Source organism: Marmota monax, unplaced genomic scaffold (genome assembly GCF_021218885.2).
Source record: "Marmota monax isolate L192 unplaced genomic scaffold, Marmota_monax_Labrador192_F-V1.1 WCK01_AAM20220418_F8-fsc00081, whole genome shotgun sequence".
Taxonomy (NCBI): Eukaryota; Metazoa; Chordata; class Mammalia; order Rodentia; family Sciuridae; genus Marmota; species Marmota monax.
The window spans coordinates 811,383-827,991 of NW_026695234.1; the positions used below are offsets into that span (position 1 = coordinate 811,383).

General features: G+C 41.8%; 1 protein-coding gene across 2 annotated transcripts in view; it reads right to left on the reverse strand.

Annotated features, from left to right (window-relative positions):
- Positions 1–16,209, reverse strand: part of Gramd1b (GRAM domain containing 1B) — a 237,581-nt gene extending 221,372 nt beyond the window's left edge. Inside the window, exon 1 of one of the 2 annotated variants that reach the window (XM_058577136.1) lies at positions 15,818–16,209. In XM_058577136.1, the coding sequence (XP_058433119.1) occupies positions 15,818–15,843 (26 nt within the window). In that variant the 5' untranslated portion in view covers positions 15,844–16,209. The remainder of the gene's footprint in view (positions 1–15,817) is intronic. The other variant, XM_058577134.1, reaches the window with a different exon arrangement.
- Between the last annotated feature and the right edge of the window lie 400 nt (positions 16,210–16,609).

Below are 16,609 nucleotides of genomic sequence, written 5' to 3' on the forward strand. Positions count from 1 at the left end.
AGGATGGTTAGTGGAAGTACAAAACAAAACTGTCTTCAGATCACATTATCGTGTCTATTTTCAGTGCCAGAAAACCTTTCCCTGGACTTATTGCATGAGAAACATCATCCTTCATTTGCTCAGGCTACTGTCATTTTGATTTTCAGTAAATTGAAGCCACAGGCATTCCTGAGTCACTCTCTTGGATCATTCATTTGTAAGTGGACTAGATCTGCACATAAACATTATTGTGATATCACCCTGTTTCAATTCCTCAATAGCTCTCCATGGTCATTAACACACTTCTAAGAATTTGGTTCCTGACATAAAGTTTGTGATAACCTTGTCTGGTGCACCTGCCCAGGCCCATCCCTTTCAACTCATCCTTTTCACTTTACATGATAGTAATTCCAAAATAACCCAATGTTTTCTGAGAAAACCACATTCTGTCTGACCCCTGTGATTTTGTGTATATTATTTTCTCTGCCTAGGATGCTCTGCCCACCTTTCTTTGCCTGCTTTTGTCTATACTTCAAAATTTAAATGTTTAAGCATCATCTCCTTTGACAAACTTTTCTCATACTCCCAGGTGGGGCTGAGTGCTCCCTTTCTATATTACTAAAGTACCAGGAAACTGTTCTACCTTTGCACTAACATGTCAGAGAAAATGTGTCTGATTATGAATATGACTTCTTTCCTACAGGGTACATTTTTCTGGCAGCAGGGCTTGTATTTCAATTATTCTTTGTGAAGCCAACACCTTATCAGAATCTCTGGCCCATAGGTAAGTGATCAGTATGTAACTGTTGAAATAAATTGTGTTTCATGTGTGTGCACCGCCCCCCCCACACACACACGTATTCCTGTGTGAATGAATCTCTGTGTCACATAGGCATTTACTTATTTCTCTTTCTTCCTTTCTTTTACCAAAGAGAAAAGCTGTAGTAATCTAAAAGTCCTAAGTCATAGAGTCAGCTGGAAAAAAAATTGAAATTTTATGAGCACATTCAACAGGAAGCTCATCTACATGAGGAAATAGATGGTTTCAATCTCCAAGAAAATAGGTAATCATTGCTACTCAGTCATCATCCAGTGACAGATGGGTTTAAAGATGATATGAGGATATGGCTTAAGGGCAAAAGACTGAGTGAGCGATAGGAAAGCGCACGATAACTCTGCCAATGGAACCATCCAGTTTTTAAAAGATCTACATCAAGTTATCATTAAAATATATAGGTATAGGGGCTGGAGTTGTGGCTCAGTAATAAGCACTGCCTAGCATGTGTGAGGCACTGGGTTTGAGCCTCAGTGCCACATAAAAAATTAATAAATAAAATAAAGATATTGTGTCCATCTACAACTAAAAACTTTTAAAATATATATGTATATATTTGTATGTATAAAACCTCAGTGGACAGAAAAAAATTCCCTCTTTTATATCATTTGCCTCTAATTTCTTTGGTTTCTTCTTCTGTCTATATCTTCCATTTTCAAATATGTACTGATTTTGCCAATTTTGAGAAAGGAAATCTTTGATCAAATCTTTATCCCTGCTGTTGTTACCCTCATTTTCTTTTCTTTTGGTCACTGAACAGGCAAAATGAACAGCTCTTTCTGTATGACCATCATTTCTCATTCACTTCTTCGTCTCCTGCAATAGGACTAATGTCCCTAGTGCACTATAGAAATGTATTCTTCAAGATCACTGATAGTCCAGCTCTCAAATTCAAACATATCATCTTGGCCTGTAATCTCCTTACCTTCTCTTTGTCACATCTGAAACCCTCTACCTGCTAGACGTCATTGACTCTACACTTCTAGACTACGGATTGTGAGCTTCAGATCTGCAATATAAAGTCCCAAATCCTAAACTGGATGTTCAAAGAGGCTCTAATGCCCCTCTTCACCCTTCTCTCTCATTCTTTCCCTAGAGAGCACCTCTACATAGCAGTCACTCAGTAAAAATCTGTTGACCAGATGAGTGTGCAAATACTTCATTCCTGGATAGCTTATCATCTACCCACTTCCAACCACTCTCCTCCCTTCAACATTCTCCTCCCTTTACTGTTGGACTCATCACCTCTTTTATGTGAAATATTTCCATTTGTGTCAAACTCGTCCACTCTTCAAAGCCCAGTGTGAATCTCACTTTCTTCAAGACTTCTCTTTATCAGTGATATTTATTATATTTCCCTTATTGATCATTTCATAAACTGTCAATTACTTTTAAATGACTTCTTGAGCAACAATGTAGAGGTGGGCAGTAACTTATGTGTCTTTGTATCCCCATTCCCATAAATTTAACACAATATCTCAGAAAGGGGAAATGCCTGATAAATAGTTTTTGATTGCTTGGTTTCATATAACATAGTTATGTGGGAATCTCATGCTCTAAAAATCAGATCCAAATTTGAACCTCAGATGTGTATACTACTAAAAAACCTTGAGGAAGTTTTTAGTCTTGCAAATCTTGGTCTTCTCATCTGTGAAATTGGAAAATTAATAATACTGGCTGTGATGAAGGAATAAAGTGAGATCATGAATGCACTGTTCTTAACAAAATGTTTGGCACACAAAGTCTCAGTAAAAGATTGTTAATGAAAACAATGATAATGGTGATGAAGATGATTCTTCAGCTATAGATTTGATCTGGATCATTGCTAAGGTCAAATAAATCATTTACTGAAGCTCTGTGACTACTTTGCTCCATGTGACATGGAGAAGACAGATGCTATTGTGCCCCACCTAAATGTTGGCAACCCAGCAACAGGGCTTTAAATGATATTTTAGTATAGCTCATTCCTAGAATGGCTTTTCCCACATCTGACATTTCATGACCCAAGCACTCTGCCCAGAGCGAGAACCCATTAGTCATACAGTGGAATGATCTGGAAATAAAAGCAGAGATTCACTCTCTGTTGCTTTGCAATAATTTAACCAAATGGCAGACAAGTACAACAGGAGGCTGTTATCAAAATAAAACTCGAAAGCTGAAATACCCTTAGGTCAGTGATCTCAAGGATGTCAAATCTGTTTTTAACTTGCCCTTCCTGCATTAGATTCGAGTTAGGCTGCTCTCAGGCTTTTATTCCAAAGATAGCAAATCTGCGGTTAGAAATCTCTGGACCTTAATGATACCCATGTTTAAGAGAGGGCTCCTTGAAACTCTGCGCTGTGGTTTCAGTTAAAGGTTGAACAGAGACAGTGGTTTACTATGAGAGAGGAAGGGGCTGTTACTAGGAATGCAGATTTTACATTACCATTTTCTGTCTCTGGGACTCAATAGCAAATGGCCTAACTTGGAAAATTAGACTCGGTTCAACTGGGGCTGGGGAGAACTAGACAGACAAAACACAAAAATAATTGATGAGTTATTTGAGAACAGACAGAAATAATAACACAGATAATAGAGACACAATCCAGACTACAAACACATCATTGATAACATTTTGGAAGCAGTTAATAGCATTTGAACAGACCAAGAAAATAATCACAGCATAGATACTAGTAATACATTGAAACTCCCACCACAGGCCACATTTCTCTTCATCACTGGCATGTCTGAGTAGGTACTCAGTAAAGCTATTAACATGGATGACTACACGGCTGTTAACTGATAGTTTGTCCAGATGGGATTCTCCCTGAGCAAAGCAAAACCAGAGAGCAAAATAATCAGCAATAGAAATAACTTTCCAAAATGATCACCAGTTCTGTACAGCTAAACTTTTAGGAACCTTAAACCCTGGCAATAGGAGACTGTATGATTTCTTCAAAAGTTCGACAATATAACTTATTAATTCATGTTCCAGGGGGGCAGAGGTAGGAAACCAGGAAACTATCTCAGAGGACTTCCTTAATTCTCTCAGTTCCTTCCCATGCCTTTCTTGTCCACAGTCACGTCATCTTCTCTCAGCTATGTATGCATCTATGTACCTTGGAGATTTCCTCCTTCCTAAGTATATTTTTATCTTTTCCAGTATTCTTATGGGGTGACAAAAATCCCAGAGTTAGGGACCCTTGCTTAGGGCCTTTCTGTAGCAATAAACGTGTACTCCACCAACCTGACCTATAACGCCCAACCAGGGATCTGGAAGAACTTTCACCTCTTCTGAAAGAGGAGCCTGGAGCTGTAGTACCATCCCTCAGGTTCCTCCACTGAGACTCTTGGTCAAACCTTAGCAGGTCAGACATCAGGTCATAGATCACTTGCAATCAGTCAAGGAGATCTATGTCCACCTACCTCAAGTTCTCCTACACGCTCCCTGCCCCCAAACATTCTGGCTAAAAGACCAGGAAAACTCAATCCATGTTTCTAGCCTCTCTGCTGTATAAGAGACCAAGATGTTTAGAAAGGGTCAGCTCTCAATTATCAACACAAACCTCTGCCTGTTAACAGAAGGTGACACAAATAATCAAAGGACCCATTTTGTTACTAGTATGCACAAGATTTAAAATGTGTAGTGGTAAAACAAAATTTACTTGCTCAAATCACTCTCCCTTAAGCACACACCCACCAGAAAATGAGGGGAGAAGAAAAAAAAGATTGAGTACAGGATAAAAGTTTACAAAATAATCTGCAATAGGACAAGCTGAGGAGAATATTTTACATGGCGCCCCATGAACTATCACCTCAGTGGGAACGTCACTCCATGCCACCTGAAGTACTCCCTCCTCCAGCAACTGGAGGGTGAAGCGCCTCTGCTGAGAGAGGCAGAGCACTCAATTCTGTGTCAGGAGATGGGGGTGCCAGTCCCAAATCTATTACCAGTGAACTTAGGAACTTAAATAAATGACTTCTCTTCTCTGAGCCTCATTTTCTTCATCTATAAAGGGATAAATAAAGTGACTCTAGGCTCCTCCGTGGACAGGAATATATGAAAGGAAAACCTCAAAAGCAGCCAAGATCCTAACTTTAAGTGTTTCTTATCCCAGAGTTCACCATAAAACTAAGTAACAACTGAATCATGAGAAGGACACTCATGGTTTCATGTGTAATTGTGTTTGACGTCTAAATTGAAGCCCTGGGTAATTACATTTAGTCTCCTACTGTAATAACACTGGAAGAAATCAGAACCACCTGTACGGAAGAATAACAGACTGACACAGAAAGAGCACTGTCAGGCCTTGCTTCAGTGCCCTGTAATGGAGGTGAACAAATACTCAGGCAGATAAAACACAGCTGAGGTATTTTTTCCCCTGATTTATAAAGCTCTTTTTGGATGACATCAATTGTTCACAGATAGTTAGAAAGCTGTTTCCTCTTGGTATTTGTAAGTAGACCGGAGACATGAAGTTGCACCAAACTACAGATGTTTTAACAACCCAGTAAACAACATCTAGATACAGGGGATGAGTTGGGGGGTGGGGCGGAGAGCAGAGACAGACACATCATAGAGAATTCAAATAGAACAAGTCAGAAAGAGCCAGACAGGCAAGGAGCCCACCTGCTGGTGCTGTTCCCCGAATGACAGAAAGAGCCTTTATCTGCCTCAGCAGGTCCATCCTATGCCTGGCTTCTGGTGGCAACACTTGGAGGAAGTGAATGGCTAGAGGAGGTGAATCAAGCCCACGGAATATGCCAGATTGGATGAAAATGCAAACCGTCATTTTCCTTGGCTGAAGTGGAGGTGTGGGGAATGGCCTAGAAAATTCATTTCATGAACCTAAAGTTTCATGAAATGAGACATAGGAACTTTTCTATGAAAGGGACAAATTTATTTTAAAGCACTATGACATAAAATTAAAAAATATATATAGTCCAGGTTAAAAAAAAAATTATGTGACTTGGATCTCCCAAGTAATATATTTTAGAAACTCATCAAAATACCTATCATCCAGCTTCTGCATCTGTACCCAGTTGTAGGATTTGGTCAGACAGACCACGAGACATCACCTCACACAGCGCTGTTTCCTGAGGTCCATATGGAACTAACCAGAATGGAGAAGGATTATCCAGTGTTGACTTTCACAGCCCTTCTTGAGCTCCTGTTCAACAATAAACCACTTCAATTTTTGATGACACACATATGGCAAATGGCAGTTAAAGGTGTGTGGCCACTGGCATGTATACTGTTGTAGTCTTTATCAGGATGTTAACCTAGAATCTCAAAGCACTTCTGAGATCTATCAAGATCTCAATCTCCAATTGGTTCAAATTTCTCATTTTACTCCTTCCATAAATCTTTTCTTATCATTCTTTCTGTTCAACAGTCACCTTCTAGTTTTCCTTCCCCTGGTTTTGGCTCAATGGGAATCTCCAACATTCTCAGTGCCTCTGATTCTGCTGAGCCTTCACAACACATTCACCTAGAGGAGTCCTGCCAGCTGCCCTTCCTGTCCTCTCATGGGCTATGGCTAAGATTGAGATGACTATCACGACAGGATATGGTTTCTGACTCGGGTGGGTGCTAACATTCTATGGGAAATTATTGTACTTGTCTTCATTTAACGATTTTTTTGCCTCTGCAAAACATTTCCCTTCTTTTTGAACTCCCTACCTCACCCCTACTCTATTCTCAAAAGATGATTTCACCTCTTCCTCACAGAGGAAATGGAAGTTCTCTCTCAAAGCGCCTTTTGATGGTCCTTCACATGCATACTTCTGCAAGTAGGACTCATTTTTTGCTATTTTCTCCAATAAAGGGACATCTCTTTCTTTAAAAGATTTCAATGAGGCAGGGCGTGGTGGCACATGTGGTGGCACATGCCTCACACATGTAATTCCAGTGGCTCAGGAAGCTGGGGCAGGAGGATCAGGAGTTCAAAGCCAGCCTTAAAAATGAAAATATAAAAAAGGGCTGTGGATGTGGCTCGGTAGTCAAGCACCCATGGGTTCAATCCTCAGTACCAAAAAAAAAAAAAAAAAAAAGATTTCACTGGAAAATTTTTTGACAAATAATAAATATTAGTTCCCTTCCATTCTCCCCTCTACAAATTTAATCCTTCCTGCTATGTTTTGTTTGTTAAATTATGTTCCTTCTCGAGTTCTCAAGAATCTGTCTCTTCCCTTTCCTGTATCTTCAACCCTTTTCTTTCTACCTGTTTTCCCTTATTGATAAACAGAGTCAAATGATTCTCCTCTTATAATTTTTTAAATTCTTTCTTCCCATATGAGTTGTCATTCCTCTTCCTTCCTTTCCTTCAAGTATTTTTTAAAAATTATTTTCTTAGTTGCCAATGGACCTTTATTTTACTTATTTACACGTGGTCTTAAGGATTGAACTCAGTGCCTCACACATGCTAGACAAGCGCTCTACTGCTGAGCCACAACTCCAGCTCTCCTTCAAGTATTGGTAGTAGTGTCCCAAGTCTCTGCTGTCTTCAGTTCCTAAGCTGTGCCATGTCACTCTCTTGTTCCTGTCCCATCTTTTCCTGCAACTTAACGGAAACTGTGTTTTACCACTTTTATGAATGACACCCTACATGTTTACTACACTGTCCTCTTTTCAATCTTTGTTCTGCTCAGATTTTGATCTCATTTCCTTATCTTTTAACCCTGCTTCTTTTTTGATGCTTCATATCTCAAGTTATGGCCATTCACCTAGCTTAGATAACATCAAGCTAGGACATGAATGCATTCTGTGCTCCTCCTCTTCCTTCCCTTAATCTCCACTAACCACCTGCCATCAAATTTTGGTGACCTTTCCTTTAATTAGGTCTATATCTGAACCTATTTCCTACTCTGTCTTACTAGACATCAAGCCCCTTCCAGTCTCACCTGGACACCCCAGCAGGCATCTTTATGGAATCTAATCATAATGTTGGATTCTTCCTGTTTTGGTTCATCCTCTACATGACTGTCAGAGTTCTGTTTCTAAAAACCAATCTGTTCTTTCTAACCCTCCTGCTGAAAAACACCTGCAGTCTCAGTTAAATAAGAGTCCTATAACTGGACCTTTACAATCTCACCTCAACTTCTCCAGTCTCCTCACCTCTCTGACAGCACACTTTATTTCCAAGCACAAAAATGCAGAGAGCACATCACTAATTCATACCTTTACTCATGCCATCCCCTCTGCCTCAAATAAGACTTCATTCTTTTCTATCTGGAGCACATCTAGTCACCTTTGGAAACACAATTCAAATATAGCCTCTGAAAAAGCCCTCCTAGACTCATCTGGACTGTTCTGCTCAGTGCCGGGGTTTCGGCATTCCTATGACACCCGTTCTCCTCTTTATGGTCATTACCGAGGTGCCTTTGGCTCATCTACTATATATCTGTCTTCCTTACTAGACCATGAGCTCCCTGAAGAAAGAACAGTGTCTTCTTCAACTCTGTATCCCCAATTCTTACCTTGTTTCTTGTTGAACAAATGTTTGAAAGAGCATAAAGGGAGGATGTGGTAAAAACATGACAGAAATAAGCAAAAACAGTGCAAAATTGAGGGAAGAGCACATCACATCCTGTCCACAATTGATAGAGATAAGAACTCCCATAGAAAAGAACAGGAGATAAGGGTACTTCTCTGGTGCTCTGAGAAACCTAGATTCTAATCAACAACTTATTTTGCTCCATTGCTCACATGGGAATAAAAATCCATAAGTATAGATGTCTGTATTCTTCTCTCTCCTGTTTCAGACTTGTTGTACCACCTTTCATCCTCTCCCAAGATCAATTGTCCAAACCTCGATCACAGTCCCATCATTTCGGTGCAGGTATAAAATCAAGGTAGCCCAAAGGCTCAATGCCTAACTTAAATGTGGCAGTTGCTAAGAGATATCAGGCTTCAGACGGAAGAGTCAAAACCTAATCCAAACATGATGACTCAAATCCATAGTATGTCAATGTCTTAAGAATTATCATACTTTAGAAGAAAGAAAAGGAATGGGTAAAATTATTTTTTAACCCAATTCTATAAAGTACTCTAACCTCATCACAGTTAAGCAAACACTCTGAGGAATTAGCCCTTTTCCTGCTAACCTTTTCCTGCTTTTTGACAAGTCAGAATATATTATTCAGTCTGAGTTGGTCTAATTGCTAAATAAAGCCATCAGCATGGCCTTATTTACCTGGGTTTGTACTTTCTCAGACAAATAGCAGGAAGCTCATGCATGCAAAAGACCAGCCGAGACCAGAACTTAACATTCTCTATTGATTGTTGCCAACTGAGTTCAAATGAATGGAATAGCCCTAGCCAAGATGAAGAAAGACCAAAAAGCTGGTTTATAGAGGCTTGAATCATAAGGGACCGGCCTCAGCTCTCTTTTTGGAAGTGCCAGTCTCCCTTAAATTCTGCTCTGATTTCTTTGCCTTATAGAAATTTATTTAACCACTGTTTCACCTAGAGCAAGCTATGGAGCAGGATTCACCTTTAAGGATAATCTATAAGAAAAGGAGGGTAGCAAGTTATAAGAAGGAGGTATAATGCCAACTTTCATTCAGCAAGTTTTGTGACTTAAATGTCAAGACAACTTGGCAGTGATTATCATGCCAAAACCTACAAAAATAAAATAAAAGAGGCAGTAGGTCTTAAGGAAATGGATACAGTCTAGCTCTCTGTCCTAAATTCCTTTAATTAGGTTTGCATTGGGTTCATATTTTAGGGAATCCCTTTGTGTACCAACTACAAGGAAGTACTCAGATACCCACACCTGTAGACATAAATGATGTCAGATGATGAGAAAAATGGTGAAAAGGGGATAGCACTGAAAATTTAAGGTGAAGTCTATAAAGGAAGCATGGTGTGGAAAATCATGGTGTTTAAAATAGAACATGGATGTAAGTCCTGGATATAGCACTTACTGCCCAAGTGATCTTGGACACACTATCTCTGTGCCTTAGTTTCTGTAACTGTAAAATGTGGATGATAATCATTTATTCTGCATAAATTCTCTATATGTGATAACTCATGATATAAATGATATTTTAATAATACAGGTTGAGTATCCCTAATGTGAAAATCTGAAATGATCCAATATTCAATTTTTGGCACCACAATGTAGAAAATTCTACATCTGACTTTTTGTGAAAGGCCATAGAGGTGTTTGCACAAGGCCCTGGGTTCAATTGCCAATACTGCCCCCCCCCAAAAAAAAAAGTGCATTAAAATACCATGTAAAATAACTTTCAGGCTATGTGTACAAGGCACACATAAAACACAAATCAATTTCCAACTTAGAGTCAGGTCCCTCACACAAGGAATCTCATTGTGTATATGCAAATATTTCAAAATTCAAAACACTTCTGGTCACACTCATTTCAGATAAGAGATACTTGACCTGTAATAAAATAATAATAATGAAGAGTTCAGAGGTTCTTTGTTTGTTGGCCATCCTGTGAAAAGGCTAATTATCATCCTCACCAGGAACAAGGGAACTTTGGATAAAGACTTTGTTTAAGCTCTCTACTTCCAAACAAGTTCAGGAATTCGCTTTGCAAATTTGTCTTTACAAAGATTGGAGAGTGAAGAGAATTTGGACCCAGTTACAGATGTCTAGGGGAAACACATGACAAGGCAGCAGTGGGGACATTCATGTCCTGCTCCAGGGGCTTGTGCAGCTGACACTGTGGAAACATGCTCAACTCAAAGCACTTACAAGACAGAGGCTTCACCCCTGTGAGTAGTAAAGGAAGTCCTAACCTGGGTTTGTCTTTATTCTTCTTCCTCAACATGCATACATAAGAAGGTTTCTTGATTTCAAAGCCATGCCAGACACACTGTGACCACAAGATAGCCAAGAAAAAAGAACATTGAGAAAAAAATGCAAACAGATGCCTGCTTAAAAGCAGGACTGGGGAGGAAATTGGCTTTTGCTTTTTCCTTAATGGACTGTCAATCCTATATTTCCTTGAGTCTTTGAACCACATCCATGTGGTTCATGTCAATGCTCTCAATCACTCCCTGAGTCAGAGACTAAGATACATTTTTATAGTCACTGCAGGGAATATTCTCTGGCTAGTAAAACTGTTTGTGCCAAAAAGAAAGATCAACCCCTACAAGGCCAGCGAGTAGGAAGAAGCATTACTTTCTAAGTCAAACTGTCTCACTCATTGTTCCCTTTGAAGTCAGAACTGATTCAGCTGAGTCTATCTAGATGGTGGACATGTCAAAATAGCATTTTAGAGGTTAATAATAGAGGAATTATATAATCTTTCAACAATAAGGAAGAAGAACTCACAAATATCCTATTATATACACAAATGTGCAAGACAATGACAAGTCTTTTGAACAGTCTTACATTTGCACATCTACCCAACCAACCTTAACCGATTAATTGTACCTCTTAATTTGCATTGTTGATTATATACAAAGGCACATGCATTCAATTTCTACTAGATGTCCTGGGACTTAGGGGGCACAGTCCATGTCTAAACCAATAAGATATTATGTGCTTTGTGTTCTCACCAAGTCCGAGATGTACAACAACCTCATTACACTTGCTGCCTAAGCACTGTCACAGCAGCAGAGATGAGCTCCCCTGGCCAGGCCAACAAATAGGGCTAATACCCAAATTCTAAGTAGTGTTTCCACTGAGAGCAAGTTCAGCCAAAGCAAGTCTTTTATTTTATTTTTACCACCAATAAGATCTCTAAGGAGAATTGGACCAAGAAGTCCCACAAACACTGGAATCAAACCCAGAGCCAAAAAAAAAAAAAAAGCATGAGAGGGGAAATGCTGAGCTCCTGCAGAACTCCTTAACTAGGCTGATTCTTCCTGCCAACTAAACCAGGGAACAAGGTTCCTTTCTGGCTTCTACCACCCTCATCAAAGTAGTTCTTTATGGGCCATTAACAAAGGCCAGGTTTCGTGCCTGCCACTGTCTCGAGGATGCCTTCTTATCTGATTAAATAGAATATTATGCTAAATATTCAGCCAACCCAGCACTGGCTGTGTGGGTGTGCTGGATAAAATCTTCATGAAAAACGCCATCACAGGGTCATTTGTTTAATTTCATTTCTGCCAAATGTAAAAATAGCACGAGCCGCCGTGAGGGGTTGAGGCTTGACAGCATCAATGCGGAGCCTCCCAAGCACAGAAACCACAGTGTTCTGCTGGCTTGCTCATGGTCTCCTTCTGCCAGGGGGAAAAGACAGAGAAAATCTGCAGGCAAGGTGCCGCTTCCACTTATCTTCTGCTCTTTTCCCCTCTGTGCCCTTTTTCTTGCATATACTCTCTGCATCTTCTTCTTGGCCCATCTGTTTCCTCTCTTTCCTCCCACTTGGCCTGCTTCTCTCTCTGCTGCCACACCCTCCTCTCCTTCATCATTTCCATGTGTCTTTCCTCGTTTTCTCCACTCCAGGGACCTGTTCTCCTCCCATGCCTCCAGCATCCTTACCTGGCTGCTCTGGCCTCCTGAGGTAGCCAGTCTCCTGGCCCACTGGGTCTCACAAACTTTTCTAAGAATTGCTCTCCTCTGCCCTCACTCTCTCTCTGCTCCCTTCCCAAAATCCCAGACACAGAAGATGCCCGTAAAGATGGAATTTCAGAGATCAAATTAAATGGCAGATGAGCTGTAGAAGCTGTCTTTTTCATACTCCCTCATCTAGCTAAATATGTTTAGTATTCATTGAGCTCAGCAACCATGGTGGGACAGGGAGCAGCAGGAGGTGCATCACTGGTCTTGTGTTTTCAATAAATCATTTTTTATTTTTAAGAAGGCTTTCTCAAAAATACATGCTCAAGTTGCATTCTCCTGTTCCAACCCTTGAAGCTCACAGCCACTTTCAAATTAACTCTGTTAAAAACCTGGCTCAGAGAAGAAAAAGTTCTCCTTCACCAGAGGTTCCAGAGCTCCACCAAAGCTCATGGGGATGGTGAGAGGAGAGATGAGGGCTGCTTCCTGTCTCTTAAAGGTCTCAGGAAGGTCCCAATATTTGACCAACTTCCAAAGAAGTCAGGTTGTTTCAAGCCTGTTCTGGTGGCTAGTAAAACCACCTCTGTGCAGCTCCTTCAAAATGCTTCTAAGGGGTCCTTGCCAGTGGTGCCTGTGAAGGACAGGTGATATTCTTCTCTCTGAAGATAAAACTTCACTGTTGGTATGAGGAAAGTCTATGAGAAAGTGTGGTTAGCAGACTCATCAATGCCAACCCACTATATAAAAAGAACTTAAATTCCTATTTTCATGGCAATCTTACAAATCTGTACATGAGTCTCCTGCCAAGTGTTCCCCCATCTAATGCACTCTATTTTCACATACACTAAATGAGGCTTCAATAAATTAAGGTGACCCTCATAAGAACATGTGACTCCTCAGAATCCTATTTCCTAAAACCTGTCTCTCTCTGCTTTAATGCTGTTTTCATATCTCCTACCTCCTATTAGCAACAACCATTATTGTGCAGATGTGCAATGCAGCAAGTACAAAGCAGATGGGATATTGGGGCATGTCTTAGAAGCCAGACTTTGCATACATCAAAATAAAAGCTGTATGGAATCTAACAGCTAAAAAATACTTGCCATATTTCTGTTCTGTACAGATTAGGGTACTGGATCAAATTAAGAGACCATGCATTTATTGCCATTTGAAGAATGATTGTGCATACCCTGAAAAAGAGATATAGTTCTTGAGGTGCCAATCCACAGGTTCAAGAGGGGAAAGGAGAGGAAAAAAGAAAAGATTCTGACCAAGCTGAAAGATCCATGAAAACCAAACCAGGGTAGAAATTGTGGCAGCACCCACAAAGAAAATCAACAAGGAAAGGCTGATAATTTGTAACAGAATTGTAAACAGCACCCCAAAGCCACAAACAGCTGAAAACTACAAGCCACCTGTGCAAAAGCAGCAGCCACTGGGAGCAGAGCCCTGGAAAGGTCTTTGGAGCACAGCTTTATCCCTGAGGCTGGTGATTTGAGTTACAAGTCTACCAACTGCAGATGTGTGAGATGGGAGCTCATCTGCAAGGACATCAAATGACAGCTATAGTCCAAGAGCAAAGGATGGGAGGTGGTGGCAAGGACCAATGCCATCTCCTTATAAAAATGTGATTTCATTCAAGATCTATGATTCGTGAATACAGCAATCCACCAAATAAAGCACTCGAATTTGAAGGCAATGCCAATTTAAGATATTACAACAGCACCCCAGTTTGGTTAGGTATTGATCAGTTGCTCATAATGGTTTCTTTTCAGCCCTACACCAAAGCCTAGCCTCAAATCTTTAAGACCAAACAACTTTTGAATGTGGATAGAGGAGACCAAAACTTCCACACGATCTTTTAAGACCCTGGATCTCTCAAATTTCAATGATGTCTCTGCCTGTTACAAGTTCCCAAGTAAATGAGCTAAGGGAAGGACCTCAAGCAAACAGTAGTGATCTCACCATATGTCATCAAAGGCAGTGAAGGTGGCATGGATAGAGATATCCAGTATGAGCAAGAGACATGGTCTTCAAATAAGGAACAAAGGTGGGAGGTACCTTGAATAAAGGGAATAAGAATTCACCTCAGCCAGAGAACGAGACTGAACTGCTCACAAAGGAGCCACATGCTTATACTTTGCCATCTAATCTCCTAAATGCTATTAAATGTGTGTGTGTGTGTGTGTGTGTGTGTGTGAGAGAGAGAGAGAGGGGGGGGGAGAGAGAAGGAGGGGAGTGGTACACTAGAAAGTATGAGTGGCTCTTTTTGACTATGTTTGTTCCACAATGAACCTCCATATCAGATTAGGGATACAGTGAGACCTTGGACTAAGGGGTAGAAACATAGCATTTTCAACTTATTTCCAATATTCAGTGTCCTAAACTCACAGAGAAAACCTTCCCTAAGTCATATCTAAGACCTTCCCTCCAGAAGAGCCCCCAGCTGGGGATATGTCCAAGTACGTGTTGGCAAAGAAGACAGCTCAGCCCCCTGCACAAATTTGTTTTTGCCAGAGTGGTGGGAGTTTTACATCTGCTGCTGTCATGAAAACAACTTATTCTATTTTTTACAAGCCTTTTAAAAATTATTATTTCCTCAGAAAAATCCAGGAATCTTCCATGCATATGTGATATGTACAATCCTCCCACTCCTCCTCCTCTTTAACATTGGGCCTGGGGTAGCACATCTCTCTCACAATTGCCTCAGGTCATTCAGAAATCAGAGCCTGGATGCATTTGATCCACTGCTTGTCCCTGTATTAACTTGAGTGAGAAACTTTTTGAGGAATGAAGTTTCTCCAGGCTTGAGGTTGACTAATAGGTTCTCACACTTCATTCTAATAACCACATCTTCTCACCCCTTCATCTACTCCACAAGAGTAACTGTTACCCCTGGAAGAAGAGCCCGATCATTCCTACCTCCAAACCAGGAGTCCTTTCCATGGCTAAACCTTCCACCTCCAACCCTAGTCTCACCAGGTACCTTCAGATAAACCCCATGATGTGCATTTTGTCTTTCTGCCACTGTCTTCAACTTCCACAGTGCAGGGGAGATATGCAAAAGATCCTTGGGGGGCAGCTAGATGGAGTAATGGAAGCACAGTCCAGAACAACGAAGGCCAGTACCCCCCCCCCCCCCCCCCCCCCGTTCAGACTTTTGTGGGAAAGGCGGGAAGAAGCAGACACAACCTTCAAGTCTTCAACTGCATCCTCACCACTTATTTTTGGCACATCACCAGCACTCAATGAAGAAAGAAGCCAGTTTGGCCACCTCCGGAAATTGATGGAGGTAATCTATCACTGGTTTCCTGGGGACTCTCAGGTGTCGGACACCACAGCCAGGCCACAATCCATGTTAATAGCTTTACCTTGCCCTCTGATAACTTTGATGTTGCACTAAGAAAATTAGGTTGAGAACAAATAACACCCCACCCCCAACCCCAACATTTCCACAACCTCCAGTTTCACAGGGATTCCTTATCATCGGCCATATATCCAGGTGTGTTTCTCCCAAGACTCGGGAAGGTCAGGAAGTTCTTACCTGGGTCTGCTGGGAGAGCCACTCATGTGGACAGACACACACACGATCTGGGCGCGCCGCGGTCAGCGACGTCCAGGGCACACCAGCTGCTAGCTACTGCTCACATCTCCCCGCCGGCCTGGCTTTGCAAAGAGAGGGAGCCAGTCCCATCTGAAGGAGAAGAGAAGCGCGAACCCGGGAGGCGCGGGGCGGGCGGGAGCCCAGCTCTGGCACCGACGCTCCGGGGTCCAGGGCACAGGACACCTTAGGATCCCAGCAGAGCCCGGACGGCTGTTTGCGCCCAGGCGGGGCGGGGGCCGCTCGGCAGAGAAAGTGGGACTCCCCCGCTCTCCGTGGGCTGCGAGGCTCCCACGGTCTCGGTGGCTAGGTGTTACCGCATCGCGTTCTCTTTCTATATATACACGGCCCCCTCCCTGCGCGACTGCGTTTCTCGGTGTCGTCCCCGACTCTCGCTCTGGTGTCCTCTCCCTTCTCCAGCTCTCGGGTCTCGGTCGATCCCTCGGTCTCCCTCCTCCTCATTCCCCTTCTCCTCTCTCTGTTTCTCTCCTCCCCTCACCCTCCCTCTCTGGGTTAAGCCTGCCCGCCTGGATTCTCCCGGTATTGCCTCCAACATTTAGCACTGCAGTGTAACTCGGGGACACACAACCAGACAATTGCTTCAGAACCAACCGCTCCTTTAAAAATCAGACCATCAAGTTTAGTGCGGAAACCAACACCAGAAGCTCCGCTGCCTTGTGGCTAGGAGGAAATATTAGCCCACAAGGAAACCAGATTACCGTGTTTCACGGGAGG